This window comes from Momordica charantia (genome assembly GCF_013281855.1).
Source record: "Momordica charantia cultivar OHB3-1 chromosome 8 unlocalized genomic scaffold, Mcharantia_2.0 BLBB01000008.1, whole genome shotgun sequence".
NCBI lineage: Eukaryota > Viridiplantae > Streptophyta > Magnoliopsida > Cucurbitales > Cucurbitaceae > Momordica > Momordica charantia.
Window position 1 is genome coordinate 28,740,035 of NW_028275166.1, and position 16,539 is coordinate 28,756,573.

The 16,539-nt window shown below is 34.6% G+C and overlaps 2 protein-coding genes across 4 annotated transcripts; one reads left to right on the plus strand and one right to left on the minus strand.

The window, feature by feature from the left end:
- Positions 1 to 1,979: 1,979 nt before the first annotated feature.
- On the plus strand, positions 1,980 to 7,445 carry LOC111014170 (Calcineurin-like metallo-phosphoesterase superfamily protein). 3 transcript variants are annotated; one of them, XM_022288802.2, is made up of 4 exons: positions 1,980 to 2,498; positions 3,610 to 3,851; positions 4,641 to 6,215; positions 6,830 to 7,445. In XM_022288802.2, the coding sequence occupies exons 1-4, from the start codon at positions 2,207 to 2,209 to the stop codon at positions 6,860 to 6,862; spliced, it is 2,142 nt and encodes a 713-aa protein (XP_022144494.2). In that variant the 5' UTR covers positions 1,980 to 2,206; the 3' UTR covers positions 6,863 to 7,445. The 3 variants fall into 3 exon arrangements, with proteins under 3 accessions (XP_022144494.2, XP_022144492.2, XP_087983727.1); XM_022288800.2 differs by having other exon boundaries at positions 1,988 to 2,498; positions 6,844 to 7,445; XM_088127601.1 differs by lacking the exon at positions 1,980 to 2,498 and adding an exon at positions 2,512 to 3,268 and having other exon boundaries at positions 6,844 to 7,445.
- Positions 7,446 to 8,325: 880 nt separating this feature from the next.
- On the minus strand, positions 8,326 to 12,822 carry GLC (HXXXD-type acyl-transferase family protein). The gene is made up of 3 exons (XM_022288753.2): positions 12,333 to 12,822; positions 9,237 to 9,715; positions 8,326 to 8,920 (listed from the first exon to the last, which is right to left on the minus strand). The coding sequence occupies exons 1-3, from the start codon at positions 12,798 to 12,800 to the stop codon at positions 8,491 to 8,493; spliced, it is 1,377 nt and encodes a 458-aa protein (XP_022144445.2). The 5' UTR covers positions 12,801 to 12,822; the 3' UTR covers positions 8,326 to 8,490.
- Between the last annotated feature and the right edge of the window lie 3,717 nt (positions 12,823 to 16,539).

Consider the following 16,539-nt stretch of genomic DNA (forward strand, 5'->3'; position numbering starts at 1 on the left):
GTTCAATGTGTGTGATAATATATTTATAAACTAGTAGTTGTTTCTCATTAAATATTTAGTTTAATTTAAAATAGTGTTAGTTTGTTTATTAACATTTTTTATAAATTTTGTAGGATTATTATTTTACAATATTATATGATTTATAATACATTTATATATTACCTGTTTTAATTTTAACAAAATTAAAATGAGTTTATAATATGAAATAATATAATTATCAAAGTTTTTGTCTTTTAAATCTAATTTTGCATTTTAAAGTTTCAAATTCGAAATCTGAAAATCCTATAATTTTTACTATCATAATAAATATTCAAATTCATTTAATTCTTGAAAATAATAAACAGAGTTAGATTTAGATTGTATACCAAACATCCCCTTATAATTTTACTAATTTTTAAGTTTTAAAGGCCTTTTAATTTATCTTCACGAGTTCTTGAGATTGCTATTTGTCTAAAGATGTTTAAATCCTTCCTTTTGTCTTCAAAATGTCTTCAAAATCTTTAGCTCATCTTCAAAAGATCTTTTCTTGATTTTCCAAATGTGTTCATTTAATCTTCAGAAAGACTTCGTAAAGTCTTCAAAATCTAGGTGGTCTTTCCTAAATCTTCTATAGCTTTATAAATTCTAGATCGTCTAACTCTTTCGATAGTCTTTAGAGTCGCCAAAACCTTCTCTAACTTCTGGTCTCAAGATCTTTTGAATTTTTCAAGTCGTCAAATAGTCTTTAATCTTATAAGGATTGTCTTTCTAGATTCTTTACTTGCTAAAATGGGCGAAGCTCTCTATTTTCTTGCAATCAGCTGTTCGCCTTTAGTTAGAAGTAGAAGGAAAGGGCGCGATCATGATAGGACTCAAGGAAGAAGTCCCGATTAACTCTCTGCTAGTAGCTGCGGTAAGACGGGGGGAGGCACCCAACATAATGAGATTCTAGCACAAAGGGACGCTGCCGAGATTGCAGCGATCTATATGACCTCCAGGCGGTACAAAATCAACCTCTTCCATAGAAGCTCGGTAATATGGAACCTCTCAATACCTCTTGTTCCCTTATGAGGTCCTATCGAGATACGTAGGCCCAAGCATTTCCCCTCTTCTCGCACGTAATGGTGATTACAGCGGTTCCTTCTGGTCCTAGAAAACATCTGAATCTATGGAGACACTCTCTCATGGTCTTTCTGGTACAAGCTACAACTCCAAGAGCTTCAGGAGTCTGTCCCGCTCGATCTTGTCGTGTTGATAATCTGAGTCTTCAAAATCTTCAAAGCTATTGTTCAAACACATATCAATTGAGGGATACCAAGTTTAATAGCAGCTGAAGACCATTGGACTTTGTCTCATTGTCGAAATCATAATCATTTGAGTTTGTTTAAAGGGCATCCCAAAAATATTTGGTTCGAAATATTGGTCTCCAATTATTTTTGGATTGGAACTCTCCAAAACATTTTGGCTTAGTTGGATTTGGGAAATTTGGCTTGCTTAGAAAGCTCAAATAGTGATTATTATTGAGGATCATAGTGAAGCGAAACCTAAGGTTGGCAAACTCTCTTCCCAAACTTGAGCTAAACTTAGGAAGCCAAACTCGGTTGAAGCCAAGCTCGTGTATGGAGAGGAGTTTTCAAATTCAAGTTTAATGGAAGAAATCAATGTATGTGTTTGAATAGTAGCTCATTGTACCAGGTTCTCACACGTCATTTTTATTTCTTAAATATAGCTTCATAAACTTACACCTAAAACACAATTTTTCTAAATTTAGATCTTCCAAACCCTTTGACTACTTTTTGAGCCTAGAGCTGAGTTTGGTATCGAAAACCTAACCAGTATTTGGGATCAAGATTTTTGGAGCATAGATTTGATTCTTCAAACCCTTAGGCTTGAACAATAAACACTATTCAAACCCTCAAGTGCAATCATATATGTTATATATTGTGATTTAACAAAACATTGAAAACTTTTAATTAAATTACAGTTTTTAAATAGTTATTTTCTAAACTACCCCATTTCTAGAAAATCTTCTCTTTTTTATTACATTATATTTAAATTGCCCATGTAGAACTCTAACATTTTCTTCATATATATATTTTTTTAAGAATGATGGGTCAAAGTATACATTCCCTCCTTGTTTTGCCAAAAACCCATATCATAAGATCGCTGTGGGCGAACGAACAATGGAATTTTGAGCACTGAAGGAGCGAAATCGGCTGCAGAGCGGATGAAGATGAACATCTTCGTTCTTCTAATCTTATTTTGCTTTGCCATTTCTTCTTCCCTTGCAATAGCAGCTGAAAATGGAGGATCCTCTTATTCAAAACCCAGTAATGGGAACAACAGAACAATCGTGGACGCGAAGGGGGCGCCACAATCTGTAATTTGGGTGGTTCAGCTCTCTGATCTCCATTTCAGCGTTCACCACCCGGACAGAGCTCTCCACTTCAGGGATTTAGTTGCCCCTGCTCTCGCCATGATCAATCCTTCTCTGGTTCTTATCACTGGTGATCTCACAGGTTCTGCTCTCCCTGTATTTGGATTTTATATCTATTCATTTCATTCTTGTTCTTTTAAATGCGCGATGGATATAAATCTCTGATATTTTAGGACCAGGAGTTTGTTTTATGTTTTGAATACTATGTCTCTAGAGTCTAAGGCATGGTAGCTATTTCTGTCGGGACATTGCGGGCAGAAATTATTTCAGATTGTGGTGAAACTTTATTTGAAGCTACAACAACCAATTGCTTTCATTGTAATCTTTTTACTGTTCCTTTTGACTATTTCCCTCTCTTAAGGATGGCTAAACAAGAGTTTTGGATCCTTCTAATAACTTGTTTTGTTCGAAGAGGAGAAGCAGTACTGCATTGAGTGTACTGTGGGTTGCAGCATTCAGTTTTGTCATTTTAATTATTTGTTGAATTACAAGTTTGGTCCTAAAATATCAGGGTTGTGTCTTAAAGATCCGTCAATTTTAAATTTTTGGTACTATTATACATTTTTTGAAGTTTGGGAACCTGTTAGACACAACCTAAATATTCAAGGACTAAATTTGTAATTTAACCTTCATAATTTTTGAACGAGCTTGAAGCTCGAAGAGAAGGAGAGACCGAAATGTGAAATGCACATATGAAGAGAATGAGCTCTGCTTGAATGGCACTGGGCAATACCATACCATTCATTAAATAGTATGTGCAGTACAACGTAATAGACATATGTTGCAGAATAACAGGTTGGCGAATGAACAACCATAAGTGGCGCCAAATGGGGAACGAGCAAAGAAAAACATGTAATGAAAGTTGCCATCAACTTTATCATGGTTTATGGCATATCCTACATCACTTGATATTTTCAATTATGTCTACCAATGTGGATACATCAGCTTACAATGTATAATTGCAGCAAATTAGTACTTGGACTTTTGCAACATTTTATTTGCATGATATAGTAGGTTAAATGCGGATTTTTGAGTAACATGTAGTAATTGCATATGAATGCGGACTCTAGCTATACTATTCACACATAACCCTCTCAAGTATAGATGCTTCATCTTTTTAGTCCTTTGTGTAGAAGTGACAAACGATGTCAAAAAAATGTTTATAACCATTGAGACTTTTCGATATTTATCAGATGGAAAAAGCAAGGATTTGTTAACCATGAAACAAAATGAGGAGGAATGGATGGAATATCAAAATGTAATGGAAGATGTTATAACAAGAAGTGGACTAGACAAGAGCATCTTCTTTGACCTTAGAGGAAATCATGATAAATTTGGTGTTCCATATGTTGGTGGTTCATTTGACTACTTTTCAAAGTATAGCATCAATGGGCTGCTGAGCCGAAATGCAAATGTGTATAGTGTTACTGTTCAGGTTAGTTATTTTCTTTAGATGAGCTATGTGATGAGTACATGTACATAAAATATTATGGTTCTAATATAGTCCTCCTTTTATAAGCTGGGTAAAATATATGCTCTCAGGTTTCCTGTAAGATAAATGGAAAAACCATGTAGATTAGGAAGCCCCATTGGAAGATAGAACTTTTGCTCATTGCCAAGCACATCACAAATATGACCTTCCAACAACCGTATTTGTCCTTAAATGTATTCCAAAAAATTGCTTAAATTTTACTTTGGTCTGTCAGATTATCCTGTGGGTACCCCACTACCAAAATCAATCTCTAAAATGACAAAAAAAAAAATGGACGTCAAGTGAAGTTGCAACTACCATGAGTATCTATGGAATATTTAGGTATAGAAGAATTCTTTTTAGGCCAGAAGTCCTTTTAAGATGAGTTTTCTACGGGGCCACAAATGAACCGCCAAACTGTCGAACTATCCTAGACAGCTACGGACAAGAACTGAAGCTTATCCTCGGCATTTGAACTGGCAGTTAATTTGCTTCACTTACTACAGATGTAGAATGAAGTCATTCATGTTGAAACTCTAGCTTCAAGGATATAACTGAGAAATTGAATGTGCTTAAGCCTAAATACTGGAAATTTATTGATTAAAATTTTTGTACTGTTTATTATCTTTGATATGAATAAAAGTATGAGATTTGATAAGTAGGACTTTTGCAACTGCAAACACCGGCCACATTGGCTAATTTTTTATTTAAAAACCACTCATATTAATAGATTTCTTTTGTTCCATCATTCAGGCTGGTCAACATAAATACCTCTTTGTTGGATTTGACAGCACCATGTCTGTTGGTTTGAGAGGCCCAACAAATCTCCTTGGGCATCCAACTGATCAGCTATTAACTGAGTTAGATTTGGAGCTCTCTCAATGGGATTCATCGACGACCGATCCAGTAACTAAGATTTCTTTTGGCCATTTTCCTCTCTCATTCACAGCTTCCTCCCTCTCTGGAAAAAATCTAAGAGATATCTTTCTGAAACATTCTCTATCTGCTTATTTGTGTGGACATCTCCATACAAGGTTTGGTAAAAATTTGAAGAGGCATCATCATTCAAATTCTAGTATTTTGTCACAGAAGTTTTTCCAGTTTAATATGCACCAGATGTCTTCTGGAAGTACCACCAACTGTTCGTTTGAAGTGGAACCAGTTCAAGAATTTTGGGAGTGGGAGATGGGCGACTGGAGGAAGAGTAGAGCAATGCGAATTTTGGCCATTGATAATGGTCGTGTGTCATATCTTGACATTGACTTCAAGTCTGAAACTAAGAAAACTATTTTGTTGCCCACATTTCCATTAGATTCTCGCTTCATGTCAAGGTATTCATTGCCTCACAATTATAAATGTCAGTTGATCGCTCCTTCATCTTATCAGTTGATAAGAGCACTGGTTTTTTCAATTTCTCCTACCGTATCTGTTGTGGCTAGAATATATGACTCTAGTCCTGGAGTCCTCAGTTTGATCCTAGAAGAATCCATGAGTAAATCGTTGGCAGATAATATCTCAAGGGGAGATCTTTATACTGCTCCATGGAATTATAAAGCCTTTGAAGACCCATCTCCTGATAGATATTATCTGCAAATAGAAGCAACTGACATTGCAGGAAGGTCAACTTTATCCGACCTGAGGCCATTTTCTATCAATGGTCTCACTGCAAAAGTGTCCTGGACATGGAGTGAGTTCAAGGTTATGGGAGTTCAATGGGCTGCCTTGTACTACCCTGTACTCTGGTCTTCTCTGTTTATCATGCTTTCGATGCTTATTCTTCCAAAAGCGATCCTTATTTATTCCAAGAAGCAGTACACTTTCAACAATTTCAAGGCGAATAAAAGCTTCCTAAATGGCACAGCATGGGTTATACAAGAGCTCAGCAACGTTCCCATGGCATGGCTCTGCATGTTAGGTTACTTAATCTACCTTATATCCTTCCCATGGTTTATTGGGCAAGTTCTCACAGATGGCGAGGATAGGGGATACATGACCTATATGGGATGGGTTGTCAAAACTTCAACTGAAACGGACAAACATAAATATATTGGTTCTCCAGATATAATGGTGGTGGTTCTTTCCCATCTTCTTTTTGTGATTTACCCTGCTATTTTCATCACGGTTGCTTTTGCTGCCGAACGAGGAGTCTATGGGGAGTATTTCCTCTCTCTTTTAGCAAAGAAAGAAGATGATTATGGTTACAATAATAAGAGGCCTGAATCGTTTGATTTCAAAAGCAGTGGGAGACTTAATTTTTGGTTTAGATGGAGGTGGATTCGGAAGGGTCTCCTGATCATTTGTGCAGTAATATGTTGGAAGCATTTTTTGGTAAGTCATTTTCAAGTAATCTATTCCTTTAACCATTTAGAAGTTGTTCATCTCTCAGCGATAAATTTTTTTCTCAAACTCACCTTTTGCATCTTTTAACCATTTAGCTGTTTATTTCTCATAGATAAACTTTTTACTCAAACTGGCTTCCTAAGATTAGCTCTAGAGTGTGAAAAATAAATTCAGACATTGAGTAACTATTGAAGGCTAATTTGTGAATTCTCTATCTTTAGCATATATAGATAGGTATAACTAAAACTACTGAGTGTCACCGCCCTTTCTAAGTTACCCCTTTAAATTGATCAATCTTTCTTTAGAACTGAAGGACATAGTAGTACAACCTATATAGAACACATCCTATTTAAGTAAGGTCGTAATTAGTCAATCTTTCTAATATCTTCGAAAGTAAAATCTAAACAATGAGTGATGCATAATGTACAATATAAATGAGGTAGTTTTGCTTCCAAATTTTGGCATGTCGCCAAATAATGAATGAAGTCACTCACTCCCTTAGAGGGAAAAAGAAACAAGGCAAGAAACTAATTTTGATTCCATTGCCCCCTTAAGGCCATTAGATTCAGAAGGGCTACTAACTACTATATATCAATTCATAGTGTTTTTCTCACAGAATTGCAGGGCTGTTATGAAGGCTTATGAGATGAATCCATTTCTCCACTTTCCTGTGTACTGCTTCGCAACACCAGTGTTGTTGGCTTATGTTGCTTACCAAACCAGAGGCATCAACTGACCATTGGCCGCTTGATTTAGACTAGCTTTTAATCTGCTTCAACTATATTCTGCTCTAGAAGCAATGAAACATCATCCGATACAGCCATACACAGCACTCAACAGAATGCTTTTCCTAACTTATAGGGGTAAGCACAGATTAAAAGGAACATAATTCTTGGTTATAATGCTCATTGTGTTGCAGAAAATGGGTTGAAATCCAAATGAGAATCTAGGGTTGGTAGAAGAGATAGTGCCATCTTTTAGATTTTGCTGTATGTTTTTTGTAAGTTAGTTTTATTCCATAAAATTCTGTCTCATCCTCTTTGATTACTATAGGTTGGTTTGGTAGTTCTGTTATTTTTAGAACAAATTTTTGGGTGGTTTTGTTAGAGTAAACATCTACTTTCTTGTAGTGGTAGTCTTTGATTGGCCACCTTCCAAGGTATAAATTATAATATTGATGGTGTTTAATTGAAATAAACCATTCATCTTGCAGTGGTAGTCTTTGATTTCTACATTATTTAGCATTAGCTTGTATAGAACCTAAGAAAACACCTTATGGACCTTATAGACTATGAGTTTCAATTATCCAAAATTAACAACAAAAATAATAATAACAATAATCTTTTATCTCATCTTTTATCTCACTGCCTTGGCAGCCTAACTCACAAGAGCTTGGGATCTCTTGGTCGTACTGGTTCAGAAGTCTCAAGTTCAAACTTTTTCTGATGAGTTTAATACCAAAAATCCTTGATGTCTCTCAAGTTCAGGCCTTAGGACGGGTGCAAGTGTCCCTAAATATAGGAAACCAAAGCATCGACTCCCAATTATCAAAAAAATAATAATAATAATCTTTTATCTAACTCTCATCTATTAACTTAAGGTTACTCCTCTAAAAATGTATGGAGCTAAATTGTAAACTCTCATGCATTATAGAACGAGTTAAATATAACTACTAAATTTATTTCATCATGGTTGGCTGTCATCACCTACAAAGGAAATGGCTCATTAAAGCTCTGGAAGCCCTAGCAATTTTAGGACTCAAAGCGCTGAACTGATCCCTTACCTTTGATGCCGAAATTAAAATCGAGGAGGAATTGGATTGTTTGGAAGCTATGAATATCATCGATAAATCTACCGTGGAGCTTACCGAAGTTTCTCTGGTTGTTGAAGATATCTAGAAGGAGGCGGATCCTTGCCAATCGAAAGGTTTCAGACACATTTCGAGGGAAACGAATGAAATTGCTCGTGGTTTAGCGAGGAAAGCGTGCAATGAGGGTTTTTCTTCTTCGTGGACTCTGAAAAGTCTATTTCACTCCTGTAGTTACATTTTATTTCTTCTTAAGTACTGTTCAACCTCTAATGAGTGACCCATTCCACATATATATAATCCTCTATTCCATATAAATATCAACTTAGTACATAATCATTCATCATTCAAAGTCATAGTTCATAGTGACATTGCAGGTGAAAGGGAGTATTATCTATATAATAGAATACATAATCTCTATTTTTTTCAATTCATCACATAATGTAGGTTGCTATATTAAGCCATAAACTCCTGAAAGAGAGTTTGAAATTTCTCCATCTCCTTCTTGGGAAGAGCCACCAAAACATTCACTCCACTGCTTTTTCCACTTCCATTAATGTCAGGAAACAGCAATATGATGTCCTTCCTATGATTCACCAAAGGACAACTATACTTTGGCTTTCCCCATGGATATTCAACCTCTGCAAACCCTAATCTCCACCATGAAGACACCAAGAACTCCCCATTTGGAAACCCCTTGTAAAGCTCTCCCCAGTCTATGGCCGATCTTGCGTACTCGTCCGTCATCCTCGCCGCTGCCTCCGCCACCATCTCCACCACCCTCGAAAACGGCCCGTCTTCTAGCTCCTTGCATTTCGTAGTGGTGTACACTGTCAACACTCCGTTCCCGCAATACGACTTTGGCAATGGAGGCTCCAATCTCGACCTGCATTATTCAAAATATATTGAGTAAAGTATTCAAATGTAATGTAACCCATCAACTCTAACAATTTAATACAACCTCGCATCCTATCCGTGAGTGTTCAGGCCAGACTAATCTCACGGACAATCACCTAATCCTACAACATTTGATACTGGGAAACACATAGAAATTACTAATTTTTAAGGTAGGTGGTCATCATCATGGGATTTGAACTCATTCCCTCCTAATAAACCCAGAAATAGTGAAAGTATTAAAAAATATATAAATATATGAATAGATGTACCACAACTTATCCGCTTAAATTTATCACAACTACGACCTTAGATCCACAGCGTAGAGCAACGTGGACGGTCTTTCACGGTTGTTCTCTGCATCGAACGATAGTGCCTTGCATCGCCAGACGAGCGCGGTGACGACATTGAAGCTGCTGATGCGAAGATTCTCGCTGCCGTCTCCGCCGCATCTAGTGGTGGGCCCCGCCTTGTGCTTAAGGGCAGCAATGTCCATGGCAGTTAGTTTGAAGATGTTGAAGTGGAGATCCCGTGGGGTGGCTTCAAAGAGTGGTGCGTTCGATGAGTCGGGAGAGGGCAGCTTGAGGAGTTCGTGATGTGGGAAAGTGACACGTGGAGGGGATCGGGCGGCCAAGAGGCGTCTGTCATGGCAGGGAGTCACAGCCAGGGGCATGTTAGCAGCTAGAGCTGCCAAGTTTTCTAGGAACATCTTGAAGCTCAAGCCGTCGAGTGTGGAATGGTTCGTTGAGAAGCCCATTGCAAAACCACCACATTTGAATGAAGTAACCTACAAAAAATTTCAAATTTAGATTCAAATTATTACAAAATTTAAAATACACCTATTTCATAATTCACTTCCTCTTAATAACTAATATAATCAATTATTAAATATATAAGTCATCAGTCATACAATTAATCATAATATACGGCGCGGTTGATCGTAATTGGAGACTTTTGCTAATTCGAGCCTAGCTAATATATAAGACACCTATTTATACCTTTTTAAATTTAAAAGTTCAATCTCCCAAACGGTAGAGTCAATCGTTTTCGTTCTTAAGAAAAAATTCAAAATTTTATATTATATATATACACACATACATCCATATACATAATCATTCAGTTTCTAAAATTGGGGTTGGGGGCAAATTAAAATTGATAAGTGGGAGACAAATTATAATGGGATAACGAGTTAGAGGAAAATTACTAAATCTTTAGGTATTATATATATTTTTTTAATCACAACAAGTGGTATAATTTTGCCTAAAATTATATTATTGTAGTTGTACCATACCATACTCAATTATTGTTTTAGAAGGAAATAATATAATCTAGGTTGAAAAACACATCGGTGTAACGATTTAGTCATTGTAAAAGTAACAATTTAATCCCTTAATTAACAATTTAGTCCGTGTAGTTTAAAATTTGTAACAATTTAGTCCCTATCGTAAAAAAATTTATTAAAATTAAGTGTCAAATTTTATTAACAATTTAATATTTCTAATTCATAAACATATTTGGTCTCATTTTAGTTTATCAATCTATACATTCAAGAAACTTAACAACAAAAAAAATCGTTACCAACTTTAAATTACAAGGACTAAATTGTTACATATTAAATTTCAAGGACTAAATTGTTATCAGTTTGAAAGTATAAATACTAAATCATTACAAACTAAAGTTCATGAACTAAATTGTTACTTTAACGAAAATATAGAGATTAAACGGCATTTGACATCAAATAAGAGTTTTTTTTTTTTTTTACGGACATTAAATCAGAGTTGAGTAAAAGATGGTGGCAATTAATTAAGAACTTAAACTAGACACGTGTCTATAATTATTACCACCGCTCCAAAATAAATGGAACTGTCAGGGTTGTTGCCAATTGCCAATTGCCATTTATTTATTTATTTGGGAAAGAAAATCATTTTCTCTTTAACCTCCTTTGGAGGTTTTTTGGCTTGTGAAGCTGTTACTTTCCCATTTAAAAATATTTTATTTGAAATTACATGCGTAAAATAAATATATATTTTATAGTTCATTTGATACATGTGAAAATACATTGTTAATAACTTTTTCGAGAGTAGACGTGTTAGAAGCTAAAAATTGCACTACTTTAGAAAGTTTACGGTGAAGATTGCAACACAGGTGTAATTTGATGAAATTGAAAATTTAAGGTAAAAATTGATACATCGTTGAAGTTAAAATTGATCATTTTCATTTTCATTTTCTTTGAGGATCCTTGCTATTTTATTATTTTTTTTAGGAGATTTAGAGTGTAAATTAACAAGAAAAATTAAAATATTTTATGGGAACTTTTACAAATAAAAAGTAATTATAAATATGGTGTCAAAGTGAGCGTAATTTAACGGTAATTGACGTATATCTTCAACCAAAAATTTTTTGTGAGTTCGATCTCCCATCTACATATTGTACTAAAAAAATTATAAATATGATATCTTTTATTTAAAAATTACAAATATAGTATTAATTAACTATCAATAATGGTAATCAATGCCTTTGAATGGGGTGAAATTCTCTAATTTTATCGGAAATAAGACTTTTTTTTTTAATTCAATATGTGTGGCAGTGAGACGACTTTTTTCTTGAAGATGTAGTCCTTGGACTAGGACAATAATTTTTCCTCATTTAATTTCGGGGATAGGGGCAAACAATGGGTTGTTCATCACCCAATCAATAATTTGTTTTTTTAATTATTTGTTGAATATATTTATTAATTTTTGGGTTCATAAATTAAATATTTAATTAAATTTATTATTAAAACTAATAAATAGTTAAAATTTTAATTTTCTATAAGCTTTTAACTTTAAAATGTATTATTACTGTTTATTTATTTTTAAAAAGAATTTCAATTTTCTTGTTTTGGAAATACTTTTCGTCCCTTACTAGATTTTGTATTAATATTATTGGAAAATTAAGTTTTTTTAGTACATGGAACGAAATCAAACTCACGACCTCTTGATTGGAGATATATGTCAATTACTGATGAACTAAGCTCATGTTGGCAAAGTTAAGTTCTTTATTAGAAATAAAAAAGAAAATCATATATCGATTAACTTTCATTAGCCTTAATTTTTTCGTTAGTATTAGAAAAATAGTTATGTTATTGGTGAGAAATATAACGAAAACTAGTTATGTCATTGGTGAGAAATATAACCTTTTCTAGGAAGGTTGAGATGGAAATTTCAACCTCAGACCCTTTCGAAAAGGTAATAAAAGATGTCATCGTGAAAAATTAATTGAGGTACACATGATTAAATAAACAGTATGTTAAGAAATTTCCAACCAAATATAGTTAAATCAAGTGGTTGACCGGTAAAGCATATCAAAGTATACGTTAAGCTCAAAACAAGTAAAATAACACGAGCGATCGAGAAGGTACATACCTGGAGAATGACAAGCGGATGGTCATGAGGCTCCAAGCCATCCAAAGACTTAGAAACCAAGTGGTGGAAAGCAGGATTTGGGTGAACCAAGTCTCCAATCTCATCCAAAGAGTAGGCACTAGAGGCCACCACAAAGCCAGCCCCAGCGCCATTGCAATCAATCTCCAAACGGCCATTATTTTCAGAGCAAATCTTCAACCTTCCAGCCAAGAAGTCATAGGCCACTAAGAGCTGAGAAAATGAAGTTTTGATTTTCTGAGTCACAACTTGGGGTGGAAAATGGCTGTGGGGTGGGAAAAAATGGACTGTTTCAACGCTGAAGTTGAGGACTTGGTCGATGTTTGTCAAGAACAAGGATTTTCTGTTGGTTTGTTGGGATGGAAAGATTAGAGAAGACTCCTTGATGCTCACTTTGAGGTCTTGTACAAGAGGAGGGTCTTGGTAGAGGGCTCCCATGTTCTGGTTCATGTTTTGTTTTGTGTGGTGGTGCCTTTTTCTTTTGCCTGGTTTTATACCCAAAACTTAGTGAATGGATGGGATGGAAAAAAAATAATCGACGTTCTTAAGGATGAATAAACCACCACTCAACCCAAAAGTCTAAGTTGATGACAAAGTGATGGAGAAAATCTATTATGTATTTTTTACTATCACATAGATTTCTCTTCCCGACTCTAATTAAACAAAACACTCTCTCAAAATAAGTATCGGTCAGTTAACTAGAGCTGGTGTACCATGCTTAAATATTTCAATTGAGATGATTAAAACACATGACTATAAGCTCCTTTTATATCATTTGGAGCACACTCTCTTCTTGTATTTTTTTGATGTGGGACAAACTTCAATTCAATTTGTCAAGACCCAACATGTACTAATTAGTATCAAATTGGGATATCTTGAGTTTTAAATTATTCTATGTTGATACAGTTACTAGCTTGTTGAGCTTTTAATTTTTTTGGAATTGATGTCGTGTGGATTACATTATGGATCCCTATAATCGAGATTCGTTGTTTGGACTGAACAAGAGAGTGACCAGCACAGGACTTGAATTCAAAACCTCATTATAGGTGATACCACAAGGTCCAATGCTTTTGCCACTGTACTATCTCTCAAGAGACAGCTTTTAAGTCATTTCAGTCTAATTTTTTTTTAGGTTCAAATATTAATGTGATTTACAAAACTCAATGCATGAACTATTAATACTAATTGAGGAAGAAAACGGTGACGTTGTATAAACTAAAACAAAACATCTCTTTCTCTATTACCATTTAAGGTCGGACACATTTGATTTTTCGTGTATAATTCTCGATCGATAGGTCTAGTTTTGGAGGTATAGTCATACATGGAATTGCAAATAAGTGGCATCAATATGATCATACTATATTATTCGTCATCTCTCTATCCATAGGTTATGATATATACATATATAGTTTTTATATATATTCTATGTTTTGATTTTAGAGGTCTTTTCTCCATGTAAGTTGAGAAATGGACATTTGAGCCCAATTTGTTTCCCAAAGTGAATGGCAGTGCTGAATAAGGTTGATAAAGTACACAAATATTAAAGCTCACCAAATACAGCTCCCTCTCTTCATGATATCGCGTTAGTCAACTGCGAGTTATACCGACACAAACGTGAAGGAAATAAAAGTCTTCCCCATCACTACTCCTTACCCGCGGCAGTTTAGTTCAAAAGTTTCTACCAAATCTCTAAACTTTTAATTTTTTTTTTAAGAATATCTAATTTTTAATTTTATGTAATATACGCATTTGATTATATCTCAAAACTAAGGTGACTGGTCCCATATTTGGACTAGATTCTTGTTTGAGTTTTTGACTCTGTATGGAGACTTTGGATCGAATCATAACTGCCTGCTTAAGATAACAAATTCTAGTGTTTTTTTTTTCACAATCCTACGTTGTATTTAAAGTTATCTAACACTAATTTGGTTAATTTAGTGCTTACCTGATATAATAACAATTTTATTTAAGAGTTGAAAGTTGGATGACATATTAAAATAATTTTAAGTATATAATTAAATATTTTTACGTGGAAATTTAAAATTGAACCGGAGTCGCTGTCAAGTTGAATGAATGAGTTATGTAATAAAAGGAGCCGCCGGCTTTGCAGTTGGGAGTGTTCTTTAAAAAGTGGTTGACAAAGTAGGTAAATACGGATATATACATAGACATGTTATTGGTTGGGGTTTTTACTGTTTGATTGAAACTCCAACATTTAAGTATTGACTTCTTAGGAAAATGTGCATTTGCAAAGGAAGTTTCTCTCAAAAGAGAAGATGAAACTCTTAGCCTTAGGTACTATTTTTAAACATCATGAAATTTCCAATTTCTTTTTACTTTTTTTTTTTTTTACATTTTTTCAATGTCACGAAAAAGTCAAAAATCCTGGCCAAAAACGCGTCTTTTATATTTTATGACGTTTTTCATTTTCCAACTTTTTTTATTGTTCATCAACATCTAAACTCAAAATTATAGTAGTGAAAAAAAAATGCTAAAATCAGAACCTAGGTTTAATTTATAGAAATACTTTTCACTCTTAAAAATAGCAACTTCGGAGTTACAGAGAATGAACGGTAATGGTCGAGATAACAAAATCAAAATTCTAGTTTTTAATCCTAGGCCTTAGATGCATGTCTTTGTACACTCTTTGAGAGGAGTGGTATGGTTATGGATTTTTATTTCTCTTTATATTATGTTTCTTATTTCTAAATTTTGAAACATATTTAATGATTATTATTCATAATTATTAATTTTTATTTTTAAAAAATATTTTTCAAATGCATATAAAAATTTTAGAAACAACAGAGACTATTCTTTTTTCCCCTTTTCAAATTTTGTCTTTTTTCTTTTTCTAAACACATAAATATAAATATGATTTTATCATGTCGTTGGTGGTCAAATTCAGACGACACATGTAAACACCTACTCAGTTCGGAGTCATAAAGGTAGAAAATGGACCCTTTGTACCCGCTTAGCTGAGGTGAACCAACTATATCAACCGATCTAAGAAATTCGACCTCATGTCCAACCACCGACCTGGGGTCCCAATAGTCGTAATTGTCGGTCGGAATGGCTTCAACGGCTCTGTTTCCCCGACCTGCCTATAAAAGGGACACTCCGCCCCACGATTCAGATATGCAATTTCTCTGAGAACGACTTGATACAGCTCAAGCTCACACTAACTTCGGCGTCGGAGCGTTTGTTCCTTGTGTAGGTTTCATGGATATCGTACCTCGAAGCTCGTGACCCGACCTATGAGCTTGACAGAAAATAACATCAACACATTTTTTACTTATAAATGCAAAATAAATATTATGTTAAATTAATAGTTTGATCCCTATACTTTTGAACTTTGGTACATTTTGGTCATCGTACTTTTAATGTTTGTTTTTTTCGATGCACTTTAACTTTTTTTTCATTTTGGTCCTTCTACTTTCAAAATGTTCATTTCGATTCATTTACTTTAAAAAAAAGTGATAATTTTGGTCCCTTAATTTTATTTATAATCTAATTTTTTTTCTACCACAATTTCAACACGACACTACACTCAATATGTTTATTGAAATGTAACCACTAATTTATATTAAAAAGTTTATGTTATATGTAGAATTTGTTTTAAAATTTTGCCAATAAGCACCAAAATAGAGCCCCGAGCCCCATAAGCTGGTTTTAGTTTGGTTCCATTAAATCTCTTATAAGAACTTAGTCGTGTCAGGGTTCTATCAACCGTGCCGACCAAGTAGACTTGATAGGGATTTAGTCACACTAGGGCTTTACAAGCTAAGTCAATCGAGTAACTTGAATAAGAACTAGATACTTACTACTCTCAAGACGAGGATTTGCTGTCAATTATGACCCTCAACTTAGACAAATCTTATTTAGAGAGTGAGAGCTATTATTAATCAGCTACAGAAAAGCCTAAGTAACTTGACCCAAGTCATCAAAAGCGCTTAGGCTTAGAAACGACATCCAGAGCCATCGAGCATAAACCTCGCATGTCTACGACACGGGCCATCCATCATGAATCAAGTATGTAGGCACAAACTAAGAGATCAAGCCCATTGGCCGAGTTCTGCAATCCATGATGCTAAACCCATGGAGGGAGATGACGTTTCAACTGAGTCAAGGTTCACTACAAAATCTCAATTCTCGCTACTACCAACACAAACCCATATCTGACTAAAATATT

Excerpts from the sequence above, each read along its gene's own strand:
- LOC111014170 (XM_022288800.2), top strand. The coding sequence starts at position 2,207 with ATGAAGATGAACATCTTCGTTCTTCTAATCTTATTTTGCTTTGCCATT. Across the intron at positions 3,852-4,640 it reads TGTATAGTGTTACTGTTCAG|GCTGGTCAACATAAATACCT; the intron begins GTTAGTTATTTT and ends TCCATCATTCAG. Across the intron at positions 6,216-6,843 it reads TATGTTGGAAGCATTTTTTG|AATTGCAGGGCTGTTATGAA; the intron begins GTAAGTCATTTT and ends TTTTTCTCACAG.
- GLC (XM_022288753.2), bottom strand. The coding sequence starts at position 12,800 with ATGAACCAGAACATGGGAGCCCTCTACCAAGACCCTCCTCTTGTACAA. Across the intron at positions 9,716-12,332 it reads ATCCGCTTGTCATTCTCCAG|GTTACTTCATTCAAATGTGG; the intron begins GTATGTACCTTC and ends AATTTTTTGTAG. Across the intron at positions 8,921-9,236 it reads CTCTACGCTGTGGATCTAAG|GTCGAGATTGGAGCCTCCAT; the intron begins GTCGTAGTTGTG and ends TGAATAATGCAG.